The 24,034-nt window shown below is 39.2% G+C and overlaps 2 protein-coding genes across 3 annotated transcripts in view; one reads left to right on the forward strand and one right to left on the reverse strand.

Annotated features, from left to right (window-relative positions):
- carm1 (coactivator-associated arginine methyltransferase 1) overlaps window positions 1–16,025 on the reverse strand; it is a 31,511-nt gene extending 15,486 nt beyond the window's left edge. For both annotated transcript variants that reach the window (XM_058049356.1, XM_058049357.1), the window contains exons 1-12: window positions 15,858–16,025; window positions 8,074–8,199; window positions 7,287–7,393; window positions 5,905–6,009; window positions 4,720–4,830; window positions 4,454–4,631; window positions 4,208–4,298; window positions 2,662–2,743; window positions 1,454–1,539; window positions 1,265–1,354; window positions 997–1,134; window positions 364–453 (exon numbers count right to left, since the gene is read on the reverse strand). In XM_058049356.1, coding sequence (XP_057905339.1) covers window positions 364–453; window positions 997–1,134; window positions 1,265–1,354; window positions 1,454–1,539; window positions 2,662–2,743; window positions 4,208–4,298; window positions 4,454–4,631; window positions 4,720–4,830; window positions 5,905–6,009; window positions 7,287–7,393; window positions 8,074–8,199; window positions 15,858–15,999 — 1,346 coding nt within the window. In that variant the 5' untranslated portion in view covers window positions 16,000–16,025. The remainder of the gene's footprint in view (window positions 1–363; window positions 454–996; window positions 1,135–1,264; window positions 1,355–1,453; window positions 1,540–2,661; window positions 2,744–4,207; window positions 4,299–4,453; window positions 4,632–4,719; window positions 4,831–5,904; window positions 6,010–7,286; window positions 7,394–8,073; window positions 8,200–15,857) is intronic.
- Window positions 16,026–16,787: 762 nt separating this feature from the next.
- clpp (caseinolytic mitochondrial matrix peptidase proteolytic subunit) lies at window positions 16,788–22,661 on the forward strand. Its single transcript, XM_058049358.1, has 7 exons — window positions 16,788–17,242; window positions 18,856–18,957; window positions 20,088–20,159; window positions 20,254–20,350; window positions 21,035–21,222; window positions 21,320–21,425; window positions 22,326–22,661. The coding sequence occupies exons 1-7, from the start codon at window positions 17,231–17,233 to the stop codon at window positions 22,550–22,552; spliced, it is 804 nt and encodes a 267-aa protein (XP_057905341.1). The 5' UTR covers window positions 16,788–17,230; the 3' UTR covers window positions 22,553–22,661.
- Window positions 22,662–24,034: the final 1,373 nt, after the last annotated feature.

Raw genomic sequence — 24,034 nt, forward strand, 5'->3', positions numbered from 1 at the left:
AGTCGAGTTCCAACGGTTGTTTCCACATAGTGGCCGCACTAGACCTCCACTTTCTCTCATACCACGCAAATGGTATGACAGACAATATTGGCAACTAGTGTATGCTTAGGGCATTGCCTCCCCCCCACAGAGACAACGTTCTTCCTGTAGAAGTTGCACTCTGTTTGCCGTTTAATATATGTATGAAGTGTATGAAGCGCCTAGGTGAGTCTAGAGTGAATCCTCTTCTAGCCTGTTTGGAGGCAAAGTATGGAGACCGGCAAAATTATCAAGTTAATTTTACATTATTGTGTGATGACACTTTTTTTTAAACGACAAATCTTGTCACACTTTAATATCCGACACGCCTAGTGACCACCTTACCTGAAAAAGGGGTTCTTTAAATCCAAGAGGTTGCTGGACTTTGAACCAGTCTGGTCCACCTGGGCAACAATACTGATGTCGTAACTTTGTCTGTTGAGAAGGAGTTCAGATATTTTTTTTCAGCATCTTTCAGTAACAGTTTCACCCTCAAAAGAAATTCAGCAGCATTAAATGAAATCAGATTGATTAGAAACTGCAAAATCATGAAAAACATGTTTATATAAAACACAGCTCACCAGTAATCCTCCATCTGTTTATGATAAGTCAATTTGGCAGTTGGTTTGTTGTAAAATATCGATGCTTTAATTACTGTTAACATTGTGGAAACATCTACATTTTAGCTGGCTACCAATCATCAAAATCAGTTGCCAGCTGTATTTCCAGTAAATGATTCCTGTGCATGCTCAATTATAATATTAAAAAAACTACTGGTTTAAAATCAGAGACCAGGGGAAAAAATGTGGAAAGCAGATATTCACATAAAAGTATTCATAGCTAAGTCAACTACAAAACTACCATTGTAATTTATTTTTGCATCAAATAATACCAAATTAAAATAAAATAACATTATTCAGGCTTAGAGATAACACTGGCGTTTAAATGTGAGTTAACTTATTAAAAAAACAATCATACCGTTTATTGGCCACTAATAGTGCAGTGCCAGACAGTGTATCCCCAGCCTTGGTGAAGAGAGGAGACTGCAGCAAACAGCGTACCTGGTACCAGTGAGTAAGCGGCTCTGTAGGTGCAGTGGACAGCCACACTGTCATACTGTAGAAAAGTATGGAAAGAGTGGGGGGAGTAAATACATAGATATTGGACAAGTTAAAGGCAGAATTGTCCTGTTTGTGGGTAATTAAATTACAGTAGATGACGCCAGTCTGAGCAATATGTGACTTACGCTGATCCCATAAATGCCACATCAAACCAGAAGGCCAGACCATGCACAAGACCTGAGTGCAACATGTGGAACTTAAAGGGGATCTCTATCCTAAAGACAAGGAGGGGAAAAAGTCATAAAAATAAACATATTTATATAAAACACATTTTTATAATATTGAACTTCTGACAAATGTGAATGCAAACTTACCTGTAAAGATCCTCCTCTTTGGCCTCTAGAAAGTTGACTGTGTATTTCACCGACTTTGCCATGAGGATACGGATATCAAATGTGTCCTGTGAAAGGAGATTTCAAGTCATACCATTTGGAAAGGTGCAAGATTCTCAGAAGAAACTTTCAGGTGCTTAAAAAAACTTTTAAGCAATAAAAATAGGATAATGTATAATACTATAATGTGTAGCTGACAAACAAAATGTATATTGACTATTCACTGGAATTTTATGAAATAATTTCAATTAATCACAATGATTACCCATTTTTTAGTAATTGCAACTTACAAAACAAAATGATATTATATCTTTGATAAAATATAATATCTTGATATATAACTGGTCTACAGTTTTCACCACGCAGTGAGAGGAAAAAACACAACTTCAGAAAAATACTAAAACTAGGTCTCGACGATATGGACCAAAATTCACATCCCGATACATCCCATCCGATTATGGACACACATACATTTTTCCCAAACTGAGTTTATACAAAAGTCAAAAGCCAAATATGCATGCAAAGTTTTACTAAAACGTTCGAATCATATAGAAAATTAGCCGCTGAAGTAAAATAGTATATTCACTTTTGAAATAAATGTAGAAAAAGTTCAATATCATGCTGCAATCTGTTGCTGTTCACTCCCGCTATGCAGCCTCTCCTCGTCCGTATCTCCGCAGAGATCTTGGCGTAGCGAACAGCTGTTCCAGAGTGTAAACAACGGAACAAGCGGCAAGCTACAAACGTAACAAGATGAACATCCATAGCTGCACACTTGCTTAAGGCGCCGGTAAGGGGCAAGAAAAGCAATGATAAAGTAATAAATAAAGCCATATTAAACACTCATAATGCCTTAGAAAATACAGAGCTGCCATAACTAGCTTGTACTTGGAAGGCGTGAGCTACAGAGGAATCCCAGCCTAGTGTATTCTGTGTGTATTGAGGTAGTTTAAGCTGTAGGTACTTTGGTTAAAAAAAAATCCTTTCTGCTGAGTGTGCAAACTACAGTGTTTTTTGTCCACCGACTTCGAACTGCGAGGGTCAATATACTGTTTACAATTGTCCATCTTGATCGAGTTGGACGTCAATAGCACTGGTGAACCAATCGCCACGAGTGAGTAGAATTGCAGGAGTTTGAATCACTGCATGTTAGATTTCTTTGGTGTTGTGTGAGAAAGTGTTTGACATACCACAATGGGCTGGCGAAAATACTCATCGACTGCTGCTCCTCGCAAGGCAGAGAGGTCTACACCATGGAAGGAAGGCTGGTACCTGGAGGAACCAGAAAGATTGTAATTATCATCCAACACTTTGATAGTTATAACCTCTTTATATGCAATATGCAGAAAACAAGGCTGGAAACCTAAAAACACAGTGGTGGCTGTGAGCTATTTTCTACACAAACATTTGTCACTTTCCTTAGATAAACGAATAAATGGAATGTCAAGTCTCTATCTGGCAATCCCTGTCAGTGGCCACACATATCAATTATATTCCTTCAATTCAAATTTGAATTGCAATTCTACTTAATATTTGCAATCTCAAATTAAATTCATGGAATTAAACTTGAATTTGTAAGACATTCTCAATTCAATTCAGTTTTTGCCTGGTTTGAACGCCGACTACTGCATAGGGTTGGCGATATGACCCATAAGTCCTATCCTGGTACTTTTTGGGCTGAATAGCGATACAGGATATACTGTATTTTCTGGACTATAAGTCGCTCCGGAGTATAAGTCGCACAAGGCCAAAAATGCATAATTCGGTTGAAAAAACATACATAAGTTGCACTGGAATATAAGTCACATTTTTAGCGGGTAATTTATTTTACAAACTACTTGATCAAAACAGACATTATGTCCTCTTGGAAGGCAAGTTCTAACAATCAAAGAATAGGACAGGCTGAATAGGTGTAAGATATGCTAACACAATGCTTACTCAGCGACACCAAAAATAAACTTGAACAGAAAAGGTGTCCAGTGTTTATGTAACATAAACAGTTTTTTCCGTTTATAAGTTGCTCTGGAGTATAAGTCGCAGGAACAGCCAACCTATGAAAAAAGGGCGACTTATAGTCCGGAAAATGTGGTACTGTAGGCTGTAGGCCCGATACACTCTCTGCCCTTCCCCAAGTTCCCCTAAGCTCTGCTTCTCTGTTTACGAGGCAAGCCCAGGCAGAAGTTATTGGAGCAAGAGAAAAATATTTTCATCCGTTGACAGCATTTCACACGGGACTGACAATGAAAATGTGAAAACGTGAAATAGCCGCCAAACTGTTAGAAGCGTTCTCTCGCTGGGAAAGGTGCATTAATGTCAGGCGCGCTGTGCACCCACACGGCACCCACACGGCACCCCCACGGCACCCCCACGGCACCCCCACGGCACCCCCACGGCACCCCCACGGCACCCTCACGGCACCCTCACGGCACCCTCACGGCACCCTCACGGCACCCTCACGGCACCCTCACGTCTGGCTTCTGAGCTCGATGGTATATGGTTATCGCTTCAAATCACTTTCTGTGTGTCATGCCCTTCCAAGTGATGGCATCATCTCTGGTACCGCTTTTAGCAGAATGACCCCTTTAAGAGGTTTAAGAGGCACTCTAAGTGGACGGTTCTTATCACCGTGATGCAAAACATTGCATCAAGCAGTGTCACCAGCCCCAATTGCTAAATTAATTCCTTCCATGTATTCCATTCAGCTACATTATTTCTTGCCTCTTTCTTTCTCCTCACCAGAAGTTGGCTTTTGTGAATTGTTCCATGTACAGCTGCTCGTCTGTGAAGGGGGCGAGGTGCACATCCCCAAGTGTAGGGAACATTTTACCTAAAACACAAGCAACCATAAAATAATACACACCAACACACATACAATAAACAATATACCAACAGAGGGAATTGACATTTCACAAACTCCTAAATAAATCTAAGAAAATAACTCTTACAGTGTGAATATGTATTTTAAATAAACATATTTTTTACCATTGGGTTTGAGGAACTTCTTGGCATGCAAGTAGCTCTCCAGCATGCGTTCATTGAACAGCATGTAGCCCATGGGCTCCGATATGATGATGTCAACCTGTTCAGGGAGTGTCACCTCCTCTACCTTTCCTGGGATAACTACTACATGCTCCCCAAGACGGTTACTGTTGACCAACACCTGCAGGGGGTCACATGCGTCTAATGAGTGTGTGAATCATATTATTAAGTCAAGATCAAAGGTAAGCTATACTGTATTTTGTATGTACCTCAGCATGCTGAGCCATTGTGCTTGCCTCCACAGCATAGACCTTTCTGGCTCCAGCCTGGGCTGCAAAGAAAGACAGTATCCCAGAGCCACAGCCAACATCGAGCACAATCTGGAAATACAATGAAAGCCATGTAATTATTTCCTCCATCATTTCTTTGTAGAGAATAACCATTGAGTGACCGTCAGTTTACCCTACTAGTGTCTACTTGTTATACACTGTGTTTGTTTTTATACGTTGAGCTCCATTTTGCATTTGAGGTGTTAAAAAAAAAGAATGTTTGATAAACAAAAATTTACGAAAGCAAAAGCATATAATAAAGCAAACATATAATCCAGTGTCATGTTGATAGGTGTCTTAAAAAGTTTTAAATCAGTATCTTTCAAAGGTATCTTTATTATAGATAAAAATTCTATCTGCGATTGAGGAAATAATTAATGAAATACTTTAATTAATAATTATTATTCTATTATATTGTTTAAATATATTAATAAATAAATTGGGCAGTTTTACTACAATAATGCATGATAAAGCCCCAACTACTAATATCTTTGCCATCTGCCACTGCTTTCCCAACTGTCCCACATTACTTTGAATGAAATACAGGTATAATGCACGTAAAACCATTAATGTGCTTTGGGTGGTTATGACACACTGGAAATGCAAAGTGTTATACACACTTTGCATTTCATGTTCATTTGCTCTACATCATCTTTGTGGAACCCTAAATAAATCTCCCTAGCACGACGGTCCACAAATACAAATGTATAGTACATACCCTGGCATACAATACACGCTGTAAACACATGCTGTAACATGACAAACATCACGTCACATACAATTAAATTACTAATGGCCACTTATCACATTGCACAAGAACAATGGCGTACCAATGTAACAATGTACCCCAACCTACCACAACCATGTCAGGTAATATCCAGCCTGAGACACGCTTCACACATGCAAGCTGCACTAGCTAAACTCAGCTAATCCAGCTAGCTCACATTCATGCTCGTAACAGAGGAGTTTTTTGCCGCCATTTCAGCATGTTAAGTAGTGTACCTAGTATAATCCAGCACAGGTTAGAGCAGTACTTCCCATGCAAGGTCCCCACACCATGACACAGCAGTCACGGCATGTGTATATACAGTACATATATAGAAAAACTTTGAAACAGTCTGTTACCTTGTCTTTGAAGTCTGTGTGGTTCTGCAAAATAGCCCGTTGGTAGGTCCCTGTACGCACATAGTCCTGCATCATGTTTTGCTGTTGTGAGAGGTAGCCATAAAACTGTAAGAAAAAGAGTCACATTATTAAGTTCAAACTCAACTTAACTTTTCGCAAGTCAAGTCATCAAGTTTTTCAAAATGATTGTTTTGTTTCTGGCCACATGTACACCTGGTCATGAGGACTACATTTTTGAAACACCATATATAATAAAGGACAGAAAAACAAAACATCACGAGCCGCATTTATAAATTACTATTTTTCGACTCAGACCAGTATACAGAGTCTGTTTTCAGGCAATCCATTAGTATTTTCACTGTATTGGTTGGTAACAAAAGTCAAAAACAGTGTCCACAATGGTGGTAGATAGAAACCGTTACACAAGTCACATCACTATATTATCCAGCCCCATTTAGGAAGATTTTGAAGAAAAAAGCAATATAAGATGCATTGGTGCATACGTTGCACGTGTCCACATCATAAAATGGCAACGTAGGACACGCAAGTCTATGATGACCAGCAGCTCTTTATTTGACAATCATCAAAAAACACACAACAAGCTTGTCAACTCATTGCAAGTTGCAGGAGGTCATTACAACAGTCTGACTCAAAGTGTCATCTTACAAACATCAAACCCATCACACAGCAACTTAACACTAAAATGGTACATTTCATAAATATGCAAACATACTAATACGACTTTAAAATTAAACAAAAAACAGTTTTTCTAGCAACGCGTTGTGTTAATCGAGATAAAAGTTTATCATGTTAGTTGCTACAATAATAATATCACTGTAGCTTGGTTAATATACAAGTCACTTAGGTGCATGGAACACTGTTGGTGGTTTTTTGTGAGGGCTTTAGCGTCAAAATAGGTATTTTCCATGACACCCATTGCTAGCTAAATTATATTAACTTCTTTGATTGCACTAGAATGCACAGAAAGGGGAAATAAATTTGTTCATGTTTCACAAAAGGATTGTGAATGATGGGCAAAATTCCCCAAAAAGTGTAGTTCCTCTTTAATATACTTTTTGCTTGTTTCTTTCTTTCTTTCAGTTTTTTCCTGATTGCGGAGTCGCCACAGCATATGCTACTTAATCAATTAACATGTAGTCAAAGAGTTCTGATTTACTTTACATACACTTCAAACATATTTTTCAAGTTCAAAAGGTAAATCGTAGTATGATCAGTTTTCAAATATTGAATCTAATCTCTCTCCAATTATGGCATGTTTCCAATTAATACTCTGCCTTTGCAGTTTCGGCAAAGAAGCTCTACGGCCATAATTAGAGTATATAGGAATGTCTAGCATCTAGTGAATGTGTAGTTCTGCTCACCTGGAAATACTGCACAGCAGATGATTCCTCTGTTCTGTCGCTGAAGACTGAGTGCTCACTAAGATGCCCACGACAGTTCTTCAAGAGGTTATAAAAGGATTGAAAGTCTGACGAACATCAAACAGACCAGAAAACAATAGTTACTTCATGTCAAGGAGCCATTATACAGTATTACATAGCCCTCACATTTTTGCTAACATTGTAGTATATCTTTACATGGCGCAACTCCAAAGAAACAACATCGATACAGTCGTCAGTGTACAGCTCGTAAAACTGTAAATTTACTGTCCACACAGCCATTAATGTCTAAACAACTGGCAGCAGAAGTGAGTACAAGCCTAAATGAAAATGTCCAAATGGTGCTCAATCTGTTAATACTCAGTGTGATACCATTATTGGAATCACAGTTCTCGCAGCCAGAGAGGATGCTCCCCGCAGTGCCTGCCGGTTTTGTGTCTGAGTGGTACTTTGCGGCAAGACGGATAGGACCAGGACCACTGCCGCGACGGATCCAGCATGAACATATGTGCCAGTGGTTATCTTGTCAAAATCAGACCCAATTGGAAAACCATTTTTATATGCGGTCAAAAATGGACACCAGTGTATCCATTTTTTTGGATACACTGATAGTATTGGACAGTATAGCCTTCATGTTCACGTGTTCATTTTGACACAAGCAGTTCTCTGCACTGTTTCTCCCCCAACTCATACTGATGTGCAAATGTGAATAAAATAAGTCCCTCTAAATAATCCACATAATCAAACTTGTGTGTGGATTTCAAAATACCTCCAGGTGAGGAAAACTGAATCAGGACGCTGTTGCACCCCAGTGTGATGATGAACGACTGCTTCCCCACTCTGCTGCACTCCGTCTCCCGAGATACCGAACACTTGAAAACACTCGCCTCCTCATCTGAAAAGGAATGGATCAAGAGGCATCATACAACACATTTTAAACCAGTAGATTAAAACATTTAGGTAATCTAAATGGGTGGACTCCCAGATGACAATCATCTGTACAGTTCAGGTGGGGAAACACTTGTCAATACGCATTTGCTTTTGTGTATACACAGTTTTCACCAGATGGTTAACATAAGCTAAATCGCATTGTGTTTTGCATTCCGATTAGGAAATACCGTCATGACCCAAGTTCTTCAAATCTTATGATTGATATTCTTTGCAAGGAAAAGATGACATGAGCTTGAACCTGATACTGGAGTAACTAGAGCAGAATAAAGAAAATTAGCCCTTTGCACCTGTATCATTAGCGGTGAGAATATCCAAACCAGGCAGCAGGCTGAGAGGGGAAAGGCATTTATGACAAACTTGCTGTAGAGTGTACAGAGACATGAAGCAGCAGCAGCAATGTGTCAATGTTCTATCTAATAATGCCCTGTTAACCTTGTGACTTTGTAAATTTAAATAATTCAAATAAAATATCAATTTTGCCAAATTGTATCAAGCAATGAATCATATTTTCTCTTCTTTTTTTATGGTAATGGTTTTATTTCATTTGAACATGCATCCGATCTTCAAACATTTCTATCCTTGAGTGTGGCGTTCTGCATAAACAACTTATGTACATGTTTTTGCTTTGTTCTTTACAGATTTCAATTGTTATGCATTCTAGAATATTATCAATAGCAACTGACATATTCTTTACCACTTTGTTATGTAATTGTTTGTCCATATACAGGGCAACTCCTCCTCCCCCCGTGTTGTTCCTGTTGATGCAGGTCATCTCATAACCTTCCAACTCCTCATTCAGCCATGTTTCCAAGATTGCGATTACTTTGAAAGGCTCCTTGAACACATTCACATATTGTTTGATGTTGTCATAGTTTGCATACATGCTTCTGCAGTTTATATGTATGATTGACAACTTGTCGCCAATATTTATTATTGTTGTTGTATTCCTCTTCTGTATAATAACGACAGTCAATTCTCATGTGTGAAAAAAAAATTGTGTCCGGATCCATGTCATTTTCCAATTCCAATTGTTTGTGATTTGTCGAGCCAAAGGTGTCCAATTGCAGATCTTCTTGTGTCATAATGGTAACGTTTAAACCATTTTCAAGTTAGAGTAATCTTAGAATTGTTCCAGATCCACAATATTTTTGACAACGAGCACACTGGTCCTCCACTTAACTTTATGAAAATGTTGCAGTTGGCACTCCAAGTAGCTTGAATCTTTCCCTGCTTTCTCAGGTCACGTGCTTTCTTCGCGATTTCAGCATTACGTTTGGTCAGATGGTCATTCACGTAGACATTTGTACCTTTCAGCTTCTTTCGTTGTTTTCGTACAGTGGTCTTGGATTTCCTGTTACTGAACTTGACGACGACGACGGGTGTGGCTCTGTTCCTGCCATACAGTGGGATGCAAGTGTCGATGGATTCGATGTCAACATCTACCTCTTTAGATGTTAAGAAATCCACTACTTGTTGCTCCGTTGAGGCGACGTCCATTTCATCTGCTTCCTCACTGTTCCTGACTGCCCTGGCATAAGACCTGTGTTTGATCTTCAGCCCCGTCACTATTATGTCATTCATCCTTGTATTCTGATCCATGTCATTGATTGTATTTTTCAGCTCCTGAATTATTTTGTTTTTCTCCTCATTATCTTTTTTGATGTTGGTATGACTCTCTTCTACTTTTTTCTATGCGTCTTTCAAATCTATCATCTCCTTATGTATGTATGTCTTTACGCGCTAAGTGCACGTGGGTGTGCATGAGCAGTGGGTGACAAAACAGCCCCCGTTTAGTCCATCCGAACTATAACTCCCATTCAGTTTAACGTGCAAATGTCAGGAATATACATTTTTAACAGTCCGTTATCTGAAACCACTATCTATTGGTGTATGTGTGTGTGTGTGTGTGTATATACATATATAAACACACACACACACACAAATATGTATATATATATATATATATATATATAAACAGAGAAACGGAAACGGGGGAGTGGCGTTCATGGCTGTATGTACATATATATATACATATGTATACACACACATATATATGTATATACATATACACACATATATATACACACATACATACACACACACATATATATATATATATATATACACACACACACACACACATATATACATACATACACACATACATATATATATATTTTAAATAATAATTTTGAGCCAACTCTGTTGTTAGTTAGGCCTATGGACATGCTTTTACATGCAGCACAGATGGCTTATTTGGAGCAGTCTATACTTTGTCCCCATCTGGTGTGCTTACGTTATAACTACAGCTTTCTGTTGTGTTATACCCAACTGCAAAATATAAAATGCCTTCCCATTTCCACTGAATTGCTCAGTTGCCCCTGAGCAAAAAGGTACGTAGATTAGCTGTCAAAGGTTCAATAAGCATCAGTGTTGGGTTACCTGTTCTAATCCAGGGCTCGACAATAACGATGTACCGATGGCCCGGGGCAAGTTAAAACAAAATTCGGGCAAGTAAATCCAATCATTAATATTCCCGTCGGGCAAGTGCACTTTAGCATGCCGTACTGCCAAGAGTTTTTTTTAAAGCGGTTCTTGTTGGGTGTTGGTAAAACACGGACTGCGTAATTCCGGTGGTAATTTGCAAACCAATCCTTGCAAATCTTGAAATGGACCAATCAGAATCGTTTATTTAGACCGCGGTCCGTAATCCACAATCCGTGTTTTACCCACACCCGTTCTTGTTCGCGATCAACCAATCAGCGATCGTTTTACTAGGAAAACATCTATCATGGCGTCCCTGCCAACATCGTCTAATTCTTCAACAACTTCTGAAGGAAAACACCAAAAAGTGATGAAGCAGTGCCTCCTAAACAAGTATTTTATTAGCGGCAGCAAATCAAATGATGGCACAGGTGAGTGAATCACATTGCTGTGACAATTTGAAGTGGTCACAATGAAACACCACCCATTAGATCCAATACCAAGTGCTGATTTTGCACAAGCTACAAAACCTAGCGGTTTCATTTCTCTGTGTATTTTTCTCACCTTTGCTTCACAAATTATTGTTTGACCATTGAGCATTTTTTTCTGGATTAAAAACACTTTACTAGTACACAAATGTGTCAAATGTTTCATTGTGGTGCACAACTTATAAATATCACTGCTTACTACGACTACCATGTGTAAGGTAGCATGGCTTGCCATGTTAACATACATCTCCACAAATTTTCAGACATTCCTCCAAATACAATGCATCAGTACTATTATCTGATGAATTATCAGCATATATTGATATATGATATCATTATGGCAGTCTTTTCATTTTACATGGGGCAAGTTCGGGCAAGTAGTTCTCACCTTAAGGATTCCCCATGGGCAAGTCATTTTTGTTTTTAACGTAGAGCCCTGTAATCTATCATTTCCACACGCTGACACCACTTTTAATGAGTGTTCATACTCAAGAGGACCAGCAAATCAAAAAAAGGGTGGACACTACTGATGTCACAAGATCTTGCGAGATTAAACCGTGAAAAGATTTCTCGTTCAGAAAAAAAAGTGTCCCGTGGGCACAAGGCCTGGGACAATACAAGATTTATTACATAACAAATGAAAACCAACTCAATAATTTTGCCAGCCTCAATACATTGCTGGATGGAGTTAAAATCTCATCTCACTGCAATTGCACGCAATTTTGTGTCTCGTCACACATGCTTATCTGCAACAACTTTCCAGAACCAACATCTATAATATACAGCAGAGCCTTGCTATTCATTGGGTTACATTCAGACCACCTTTGAAAAGCAAAAAAAAATTGAGACGCTGATTTAAATGTCAGCCTCGACCATCTCTGTGTGCGGTTTGCATGTTCTCCTTGTGCATGCGTTTCTTCCCACATTCCAAAAACATGCTAGGTTAATTGGCGACTCCAAATTGTCCATAGGTATGAATGTGAGTGTGAATGTTTGGTTGTCTATGATTGGCTGGTGACCAGTCCAGGGTGTACCCCGCCTCTCGCCCAAAGACAGCTGGGATAGGCTCCAGCACCCCCGCGACCCTCGTAAGGATAAGCGGTAGAAAATGAATGAATGAAAATGAATTTAAATGTCTACTTTTGACACTCTAAAAAAGCCTTCATTATCCTCTGCATCAGGGTGCCACCGTGTGTTGCGCCCACTCCCTATTCCCTCAAACACTCCTCCTAGCTTCATGTTGTTCTCCTCCAATTTCAGATCACCATTTGCAATAAAAGGTGATAGTAGTAATTATTAGATTTCGCTTCAGAACCTTTCTTGTCTCTCTTCAATAGTTCACTCGTAATAAAGGAAGCTAACCAGCTAAATGAATAGCACATTCCAGGTTTAAGCCCTGAATATGCCTCACATTCCTATTTATACTTATTTTTATTTTAAATTATAAAATGTATAGGTACTCACCACTAATGAATATTAATGCAAGATCATTGATTGAAGAATCGGGAGTCACAGGCCTTTCGCCTGGCTAGCGCTACAACCGTAGTCTGCTGTGGCGGTGCCTCCATCTCCCCCTAAAGCAGCTAGCGGTGGTACGCTGCTCCGCAGGCCACTGGCTGTCCCGGCTAGCTGTCAGAGAAGGAGTTTCTCCAAGCCGGGTCTACATAATCCACACTGCTTGCCTGTTGTAATTCCAGTAACCAGTTACAATCATATATTAATTTGTGTTCAGGGCACTGCAACTTTTCATGACAGATTGTAAGAAAGCTAACGGTAGGAGCTCGGGCTCCACCATCCTGCACTGACTGTTACATTGATATTTATGTGCATTACACTAATGGCATCATGAAATCAGCTTTATTTTTTAATGGTTTAGAATTATGTTTGGATTTTTTTTCTATTTACACTTATTTTAACACCATTCTGTGTGTGTTTTTTAAATGAAAAATGTCAGTTAATTAAATGCTAAATTCCTTAAATTAATTGATGCAATACCTCATTGGACAATATTGGCCTGAATTTCAGAAACGGCTGTAGCTTAGCTAACTTTTCTAATAGGATGTCAGCATCTACACGCATTACTTTATGTCTGTGCTTGTGCTTAAGGAAGTCACAGACGCAATTCCAATCACTTTATTAACAAACGGTAAAACAAGACAGTAGAAATATACCCATACTGCCTGAGTCACACACACACACACGCACACATGTTCATGTGCTGCTAAACTAAGCTAACCCTGCCAGCTTCCACCCACGCTCTATGACGAGTAAGAGATACCTGCAAAGTATTTTAGCTGACTTAGTCAGTGTTTTCAGGTGGCCACTTCAACATATGTTTACTTCAAGAGGGAGCAGGTTAGTGTTTATAAAAAGATATCGCCACAAATGAGCGATATGCAAGATTTCCGCAACGTCTACATTTTACAGTGAACTGTTTTTATTTGCCAATTCCACAATTCCGTCCACAATTACATAAATTATAGGGCCCTATGCTATATTATTATGCCAATATTTGTTTGTATGTTGTATTATCATGTATTTGCAGTTTTTTGTATTCACAATTTTAACTCAACTTACGACAAATGGCATGTGTTTTCTGCAGAATATGATAAAATATATTTCTAAATATTTTTAATTCAAAATAATTTTAAAAAGTAATTATTGAAATTATTATTTTGTTTAATCTGCAAATTTGCAAGGATGCAAATGTGGAATTACAAATATGGGGGTTAGGGTGCATCAAATTTGAATGGGAAATTTTTAATTTGGCTGGCATTCCATTTTTTTTCTAATGAACATAAAAATGTCTTTTGCAAAGTTTTGAGGAAATCCATTGAGATTTATGGGTGCTATCTCACACATAAACATTTGTAAAATTTCAGAAAATGTGCAATTTCTAGTCTAATTGCCAAAACGTTGACCTGGAAATGTTGGGTACAATGAACTTCTATACAGCATCATTTTCTATAGGGTTATCAAAGGGTGCCCACACCAAAGACCAAGCTGAGACTGCTAGTCTGAAAGGAACTAGTTGTTGAGGGCAGCATCTTAGGAGAACTGGTGGGTTGTGCTGCACAGTGCCTAAAATAATAAATGGACAAGTGTATATCAGATTATGTAGGACTACAGTACTACTCAATAAATATGAAGCATCAGCAATACTGCCTACTCTATATTACTGTTGTTGATGTTATGCTTGCTCAGCTATTAGCTAACTGTCATTAGCAAACTGTAGCTAGCTAATGTTAGCTACCGTAGAGGCAATGAGCACTAAATACCTATAAATATGACTACAAATCATTCAAATTACAAAGACAAAACCACAAATTTGTTAGTAATATGTAATAGGAGTATAAATACCAACAAATACATAGAGATCACCTCAGCGTTCTTGAGCTGCTGACCTCAAATCTCCATGGCGACCACTGAACTGTTCACCACTTTAGTCCACAAAAACAGATGTATGGTGGCACCCCTAAATAATCATGTATTGGAAAAATATTTTGTATGTGTTGTTTCTACATATATTGGAACACTTTTAGTACCCAGCCATATCAAAATTCAATAATTGTGTTTTTTGATGCACCCTAATGGGGGTATACACAGTATCAATATTGTCAGAAAATTCAATAATACAACAAAATATTGATATATCTTAAAAACATGATATAATGCCCACTCTACCCAACAAAATCTTCCATGCTGAATCGTACTTTTAAATAACTAAAGATCTTTTTTGAAAGATTAGAAAATAATCACAAATCTGACATTTTCATTATTTGCCAATTAATTACACTATTGTTGGGTACAAACATTTTGAACCGCATCATCCTAATGCTATCTTTTAGGAGGGAAGGAGAGACTGCTATTGTTACAATGAGAACAAAGATGAATGCATAAGTAATGATGGCCTAATATCGCTATGTCACTTACCATGCTGAGCCTACTCACCCATAACCCTTGTGGAACGTTATGTTTTACGCTTTTTCGTGTTTCTCAAAATCTAACAACGATCCTTGTCTTCTAATTAGACATTTGAGCAATGTATTCTATTATCCTAGCCCCCCGAAGGGCAGCAGCAGGACCTGCTGGCAAGCCTTCTTCTGCTCCAAAACAACTTGGTAATTCCAACTTTAGGTCAAGCCGACAACTCACTGAAATAAAAATAAGTACTGTGTACGATCTGGAATGCAATAACTTGTTAAACGACTTGGAATGAAGCCTTAAGATCATCACTACATTATATTTTGACAAGGTACTGTATGCTAGTGCTTTACATTGAAGCAGCCTAGCGGCATTGTTTTGCCAACAACATACACTTTTAAACACATGTACGCTTTGTTAGCTAAATAGCCTACAAATACAATCATTTTCGGGTCATTACAGTTTAAATTAAGTACTGGAGTGAGACAAATTGCCATTTTATTGTTACCCACAAGCTAGGCATCGAGCGAAAGATTAGCTTTGCGGTTCCCTCGTGAAACGCAGTGTTACAGACGACGTGGTCCCTCATGGGTTACCGTTAGCCAAGGCTATCAGACGAGCTGTTTAGCGTAGCATAGCATTGTATCGCATTAGCACTGGTGATTCAAATGCTCCAAATGAGTTAATGGTGAAATGCGAAACTCACCATTGGATAAGTTGATTAGCGCAGCATCTTGTGTAGTTTTGACTTCCAACCGCAAAGGCTGCTGTTCTGAGTGTCGCTGTATGTCTCCATTTGCGTCTCCGATGGACAGGAGCCGTACGCCGGGAAACACCGAGGCCGCCATTTTCAATGTGGAAGTACAGGCAAGTCTGCGCGTAGCCTGCTCTACATATTAGACATAAACACTACAATAGCGACCCCTGTTAGATTGACTGAGGTATTGCGTAAACATGACTGCTGATGTACCACATGTACTCTTTACGTTGTTTCGTTGTTTTCTCTTAGCTAAACATTTGGGGAGACAAAACAGGACAATAATAATAACCAGAGAGGCTGTAGAAATTGGGGTACAACCAGTACGATGGTATTAACAAAATACTTTTGCTACTTGTAGGCATGTAAGAAATGCTGTGAAAATAAATACTTGATGCAGACCAAATTCAACCAAATCGGTATTGTAACAGTGCTGGGCGCTTAAGCGGCAGTACTTTAAATAGTGAAACATACAGATGTTGTCCAACTACAAGCCCTACATATTTTTGTGACATACATGAATAGTACATTAAAAAAACATTACAACAGAAAAAGTTATCCGTCACCATTTCTCACCCAATAAAGGCTTTTGAAACTATATCAATCATGTAAATCAAGTTAAAACAAAAGAGGATGCATATTTAAACAAATTTTACATGTTTTTGCCTAAATCTTGCAATTTTCAAACATACAATTTGAACATAAATGAACTAAACTACAAACAAGGCATTCACAAAACATTCAAAGAAATTGGATTATGTGTTTTATTCTTCAGTGGTCACTAGATATCAGTAATGTTGTTGTTGTATTCAATGAGACACACGCACCAGACCTCATCACAGGAACACTTTTATTTCACGTTTGAGACACCCGATGTGACTGCCGGTCCAAATGCCATTTCAGCAAGTCATGAGCATGAGTTATTTATGTCGTAAATGGCTTATTTTCTCTTATTGTGTTTCACTATATTGGCTAATTCGACTGTAAAGGTGATTGGAGGTGTGTTATTTCGACCTGCGTAACGTGTGACGTCAGGGGCGTCAGTTTTAAGTTATTGAGGGCAGATGGGATGGACGCCACTATGAAGTATTATTGTTATTGAGTATTTACAGTACGTTCAATTAAAAAAGGACAGCCGCGTGAGCTGAAATTGGACACTGAAAGCGCCCGATTCGGCTTAGACTGTAATAATGGAGTAGAAACTCTAGAAGGCAGCAACGGAGCATTTAGAATTTATTTAGGCTGCCAGTAACCCCCAAAGAAGACGAAGAAGCAGCGAAGAAGAAGTAGCAGCAGCAATCGACCGTCAAAAACGAAAAAAGATGCTTTTCACGGTGAGTAGTACGTTTTACTATTTATTTATCCATTAACAGCAGGGCCTTTTATTGCGAAGAATGTGGAAAAATATATGTCATTGTTATTGTCTTATTGGATTATGTGTCATCAAAGTTTAAACGTCAACGCGCATGTGCATTATTGCACTATTAGTGCACTATTGCATTAAAAGAAGACGTTGCATCTATGTCAGCACATTAATATGACCATGCTGTTAGTATTTCACACTTCTAGACTATATTTTCTTTCAAACCAAATTTATTTGTGAAAGACGTCACATGGAGCGGCATCTGCCGTTCTATTTTTTTTTGGAACGTAATCATTTTACATTGATATTTTTGGTTTGCATTTTGGATAATAAGGTTCGTTAATGGTCATGGTCATGGGGAATTGTTTTATTGTGGGAGGGCCATGCTGTGGAAAATTCCAAAAAGGAAAATTCTGAGTGTGTATGATATGTGTTTTGTTGTAAACCACGGCTCAAAGTACAGGAAATATGACCCAATAGTCATATCCCGGTACTTCTTGGTAATGACCATTTTGGTCCTGGTATTTTCTTGGTAAATGTAAGTTGGGTGCGTTAAAATTTTAATTCAAAATTAGTTATTATTAATGGTAATTTTATAATAATTATTAATGTGATTGCTTCCTGATAGTTATAACCATCATCCATCATTAAAAATACTTAGAAAGACTCCCAAATCATAAGTCAAAACTGCAGATGTAATGAAGACCTGTCATATACAGTAGAGCCGTGCTTTTCACTGGTAATTACATCTAGGACCAGCAGCGAATTGCAAAAAAGTAATTGATACGCCCATAAAGACAGCAGCATACCCCCGTGACCGTAATGAGGATAAGCAGCATAGAAAATGCATGGATGGGTGTATAGGTACTCTCCACAAATGAATACCAAAAAAGTATCTTATTATGTGCCGGATATCAACATAAAAATGTCATATTTGTATGGGGATCAACATGTAGCGCATGAGGTTGCTGTGTTATGCAGGTAATACTGTGCTGCTCAAATGTTCTTTGTGAAAGAGGTGGCTCTTTTCAGAGCAAGTAGAATAACAACAGAGCTCACAGTGAACTTACCAGTCAATTGAAATGGCTTGCAATATAATATATACTATATAATATATACTATCAATGAATAATGCAGAATAACAATGTGAGATCTAAACATGTAACTTATTCGCAATTTACAACAACAGTACAGCAAAGCATGCTGTAATAGGTCCCCTTCAACTTAAACGCTTTTGTAGAAAGGCGCTTAATGAAAAATAAGAACTTTATTGATCAAGTAGTAATAATTCACATTAGCTATAGGGCACAAAGTAGTACCTTTAACTAAAAATAACATAACATAAATCAAGGCACAGGAAACACAAATGTTTTCTTATATAAAATAAGTAATAAATTGATTATCTATTCGGAGATGCAAAGAAATGGGAAAGATATGTGTTTCACATAAGGATAGTGAATGACGGGCAACATTTAAAACATAAAGTGAAGTTTTCCTTTAACACACAGATTTAACATTTTAGGATTTACATTCTTTTACATTTTCCTGTTGTCTTTGTCCTTTTTGTCTTCTTCTTTGTGATAGAGGGTGTTACAAACTGTGAGACTGGGACTGAAGTTCAACAGATCTGTCCACCACAGCCCTGCATGGAGAAGTCCTCTTATACCCATAGTCATCGAGCAAACGGTCAGTGAGATCCCCAACTTGATTGGCACACACATACCACAAAGTATCTTTTTCTGTGAATCTCATTCATTCAGGTTCACACAAAGCATCTTTCTGTGGTGTTCATGAAAATGGTGGCGGCATGTAGAGTAATCGTCCGCCAGAGGTGCACATTGGGAAAAGTTTGAGAATAGCTGATTTGATGAAAGAATCCTGAAGAAAACTGTTGCTCTCAAGTTCCCACTTGAACACGTACAGTATGAAACATTTAAGACATTATGCAAATGAAATGTGAAAGATTCCAAAATATACGATTACTTGACATTACAGTTATAGTAAGAAGTTTACATTCTCATTATTGACCTAGATGCCTATCAAATCCGCTTTGGCTGTTTGTGCATTGTCTTTCTGCATATCTAAATCTAAGCACATATACTGATATTACCAATAACGTATTTGTTGCCTAAATGAAGTATTTTCAAGCAGAAAATGACTGAAAGAACTAAAATATAAATATGGCATTCAGAAGTTCCTAATTCCTAATGCTAACGTGTGAGTCTGCATTGTGTTTTATTTTCTCCTATGTCTATTATGTTTGCACCTGTCACCATAAATGTTGCTTAATTATTTTATGAAATAATGCTTAATAGTAACTCCTTACACACTCAAATACCCAAGCTTTCCAACTTTTTCCAAGTGTTTTCAAAAAGGATTCTTTATTTGTTTTTGTATGTTTTTGTGAGGGCCGGTGGTCTAGGGGTTAGCGCACAGACCTCACAGCTAGGAGACCAGGGTTCAATCCCACCCTTGGGCATCTCTGTGTGGAGTTTGCATGTTCTCCCCGTACTCCGGTTTCCTCCCACATTCCAAAAACATGTTAGGTTAACTGGCGACTCCAAATTGTCCATAGGTATGAATGTGAGTGTGAATGGTTGTTTGTCTATATGTGCCCTGTGATTGGCTGGCGACCAGTCTAGGGTGTACCCCGCCTTACGCCCGAAGACAGCTGGGAGCACCCCCCGCGACCCTCGTGAGGAAAAGCGGTAGAAAATGAATGAATGAATGTTTTTGTGAATACCACAGTTCTTCAGGACCTGATAAGTAACTGTTTGTGGATTGAAGATGAGAAGAATTATGCCGTTTCATTTCAGGGCAGAGGAGAAAGAGCTTATGACATCTATTCTCGCCTACTAAGAGAGAGAATCATTTGTGTAATGGGTCCTGTAAGTATCCTGCATGGTATTGATTTTTTTTCCCCATCTATTTTGTTCAATGCTTTCATGATGCTTACCGATTTTTTTCCCTGCTTTATCTGAGATTGATGACTCTGTGGCCAGCTTGGTTATTGCCCAGCTGCTTTTTCTTCAGTCAGAGAGCAACAACAAGCCAATTCACATGTATATCAACAGCCCTGGTAAGCAAATAGCTCATTTCTGTTTCAAAGGTCTACTACTATTTAAGAGAAAGCCTCTTAACTTGCATTCATTAATTTTCGATACCCCTGGTCCTCACTAAGGTTGTGCAGGTACACCACGTCAGCTAATCACACTCACATTAACTCACATTTTTATACTAAAATACATTGACCAAAAGCTTAAACTATGGATGTTTTATGCTGCCGATCCTGATAATCCATGAGTGCAATCGTCCGATACCAAAACCGATCAGATACCCCCATCCATTCATTTTTTATGCCGCTTATACTCATATACAGGGGTATGCTGGAGCCTATCCCAGCTGTCTTTGGACAGTTTGTATTGGACCTGTGTGCTAACCACAGTCTGTTCATAACAAACTCAATGTTTGAACATAAGTGGTACCAGGACACCTGAGGCCACAGGTCCACGATCGACAATATCAGACCAGCATCCACATGTTTTGGACATATGAGGGAAGAGAGGGGTTATGGATTAGAAGGCGGGGGTAAGATGTCGGACAGACCCAAGTGTATAGTAAGCATGTGCTGGGAATGTTGGGTAGAGTCTCTTGTTCGTCATTAAAAAATATGATGTAATGTTTATATTAACAATGATTGTTTGTATTTGAAGTACAGCCTTGCAATGTTATGCACATAATAAAATATGATAAATTCCCCTAGGTGGTGTCGTGACAGCTGGCCTAGCCATTTATGACACAATGCAGTATATCCTTAATCCCATCTCCACTTGGTGTGTTGGTCAAGCAGCCAGCATGGGTAGCTTGCTGCTTGCAGCAGGGACGACAGGCATGAGGCATTCACTACCCAATGCACGCATCATGGTCCACCAGCCATCTGGAGGTGCCAGGGTAAGTCGTCCTTCTGAAATTCACTTTGTTCCCCATTTCAAATCACTATCAGGGGAAATCTGACATTTCTAAAATGAAATCAATCTTCTTTTTTCAGGGTCAGGCCACTGACATCGCCATCCAGGCTGAGGAGATCCTGAAATTAAAAAAACAAATCAACAATATCTATGCCAAACACACGGGACAACCGCTAGAAACCATTGGTGGGCTTTCTCCAAATGTTCATTGACAGCCCTTATGTTTTGATGTTTAAACAAAAAAATGTTTTTTAAGGGGACAAAACCATTGATTTTATGATACAGTAAACCTCGGATATATCAGACTCGGATATATCGGAAATTCGCTCACAACGGACAGATAAAAAAGAACCGATTTTTCTGTAATGCATTTCCATTAAATTTCCCTCGCATATATCGGATGGCCGCATTGTGGCGCTCCGATTCGCCGAATCGTGACAGGCCGCTATACGACGTCATTTGCAGCGTTTGCAGCGTTGCCTGCGCGTCCAGGTACATTGGAAGCATAGTCAAGGAAGTGCCTTTTTATAACGGATAAAATCCGATTTACGCATATACCGGATATAAATCCGATATATGCGTAAAACGGACATTTTCCGGGAAACGCATATAACGGATTTCGCTTATATCGGACAAAACCAGTGGGAACAATTGAATCCGATATATCCGAGGTTTACTGTATTTTTAGTTTAGTTTTATTGGGGTGGCAGCAGCTCATCTGTACAGGCTTGCACTTTGGAACTGGAGGACCACACAACTTTATTGCCCGTATGTATTTAACCACGGATGAGCAAGAATGCGCTGGGTTCTCCTAGATTGTTTTGAGTCACCACAGACTGTTATTTCCTGTGCCTCGAATCAGCACCATAACCCCAAGAACCAAATCCGATTTATTTATTTAAACACACGTGACCAACAACATGAAAGAGATGTGGAATGTTATGTTATCAATGGCTTTGGGAGTGATAGCTGTTAGCATGTAGCTTACTCTTCCTCCACCAACAAAACTAGACAATGACCTTCTATCTTCAGGACTATCTAGAGTGAGAAAATGGTGATTGTTTATCATTTTGTTCCGTTTTTCAGAAAATGTGATGGAAAGGGATCGTTATATGAGCCCCATGGAAGCCCAGGACTTTGGCCTTGTCGACCGGGTTCTGGTCCACCCACCTCAAGCTGGGCAAGATGAGCCTGAACTGGTTCAGAAAGAGACTGCCACAGCAGCCAGTCCAATTGCTGCCCTCCAGTCTCCAGCTCTTCAGAATGCCTCCCCTGGAACAGTGCCTCCCTCCTCGCATAAACCTGAACCATAAATGACCAAAGCAGAGTTGTGAATATTAATATTGATATTAATATTTTTAATAAATACTTTGACTGTAAACTGTTCTATGCTGATTTGCAGTAATGGGCAATGAAGTTGTTGTTCCAAGTAAAAATATTCATTCATTCATTCATTTTCTACCGCTTTTCCTCACGAGGGTCGCGGGGAGTGCTGGAGCCTATCCCAGCTGTCTTCGGGCGTAAGGCGGGGTACACCCTGGACTGGTCGCCAGCCAATCACAGGGCACATATAGACAAACAACCATTCACACTCACATTCATACCTATGGACAATTTGGAGTCGCCAATTAACCTAGCAATTTTTTCGGAGAAAACCCACGCAAGCACAGGGAGAACATGCAAACGCCACACAGAGATGCCCGAGGGTGGTCTCCTAGCTGTGAGGTCTGCGCGCTAACCCCTAGACCACCGTGCCGCCCAAGTAAAAATATATATTTTAAAAATAATTATTTTAGCATATAGATACGATCATAATGCCCCCTCTAGACCCCACACCTGTGGGGGTAAATGTAAGAGTCCTGTGGGTTTGGTGATAGTCGAGGACGTGCACCTGAGCAAGCTGGTCTTAGTCTGCCAAATCTGTTTTTAGGAAATGGAACGTCACCTCCCTGGTGGGAAGGAGCCTGATCTTGTACGTGAGGTTGAGAAGTTCTGAAGACTGATTCAGACTCACCTCGAACACAGGGCTCTGGAACCCAAAGCCAAACTCCTCGAGAAAAGATGGACCTTGTTGTACTCTGAAGTTTGTGCAGGAGAGACAGCAAGCTGGTGTGGGTTTATTACTAGCCCTCCAGCTCAGTGCCTACGTGTTGGGGGTCATCTCCAGTGAACAGAAGGGGTTACTTCCCTACAAACCTATGGGCCATGGAAATGGTTTTATGAACCAAATGACAGTTCCAAATAACCTGCCTTCTAGGGGTGCTTGGAGGGACGTGATTTGGAGGAATGGCCTCGTCATCTTAAACCAGGTGGTGTTATATTAGTTACCATACATGCCGTGGTAGGATGCTGGACAGACCTGGCATACCCAAGCATACAGTGAGGCGTTCGTCTCTTTTGTCAAGTCTTCAACTTAAACATCCAGCTTTCACCTGCATCCCATGGAAGGGCAACTGAGGTGGCACGCACTCCAAAAACAAATTATTATATGAATTGATAAAACCAGTTTTTTAAAACCCCTAAGACCAAACGTTTGGGGAGTGACTTAAATTGTCTCCTTTGCACTTTATTTTTCATTGCCTGTTTGTATCAGTTAACATCCTTAAGCAGCAGAGTTATTGAAACAGAATTTAAGTCACTACTAAATTTTAGCCCACGACTGTAATTGATTGATCGTCAGAGTGGACTTACATGCACCAGTTTTAAACAAAACTTTTAAACAAAAAGCTTTCCTTTGGTGAGTAACTGAAAAAATACTGGATTCCACTCTCACCAGGAGTTAAAGTGTAAAAGAC

The sequence above is a fragment of the Doryrhamphus excisus genome, chromosome 15 (assembly GCF_030265055.1).
Source record: "Doryrhamphus excisus isolate RoL2022-K1 chromosome 15, RoL_Dexc_1.0, whole genome shotgun sequence".
NCBI lineage: Eukaryota > Metazoa > Chordata > Actinopteri > Syngnathiformes > Syngnathidae > Doryrhamphus > Doryrhamphus excisus.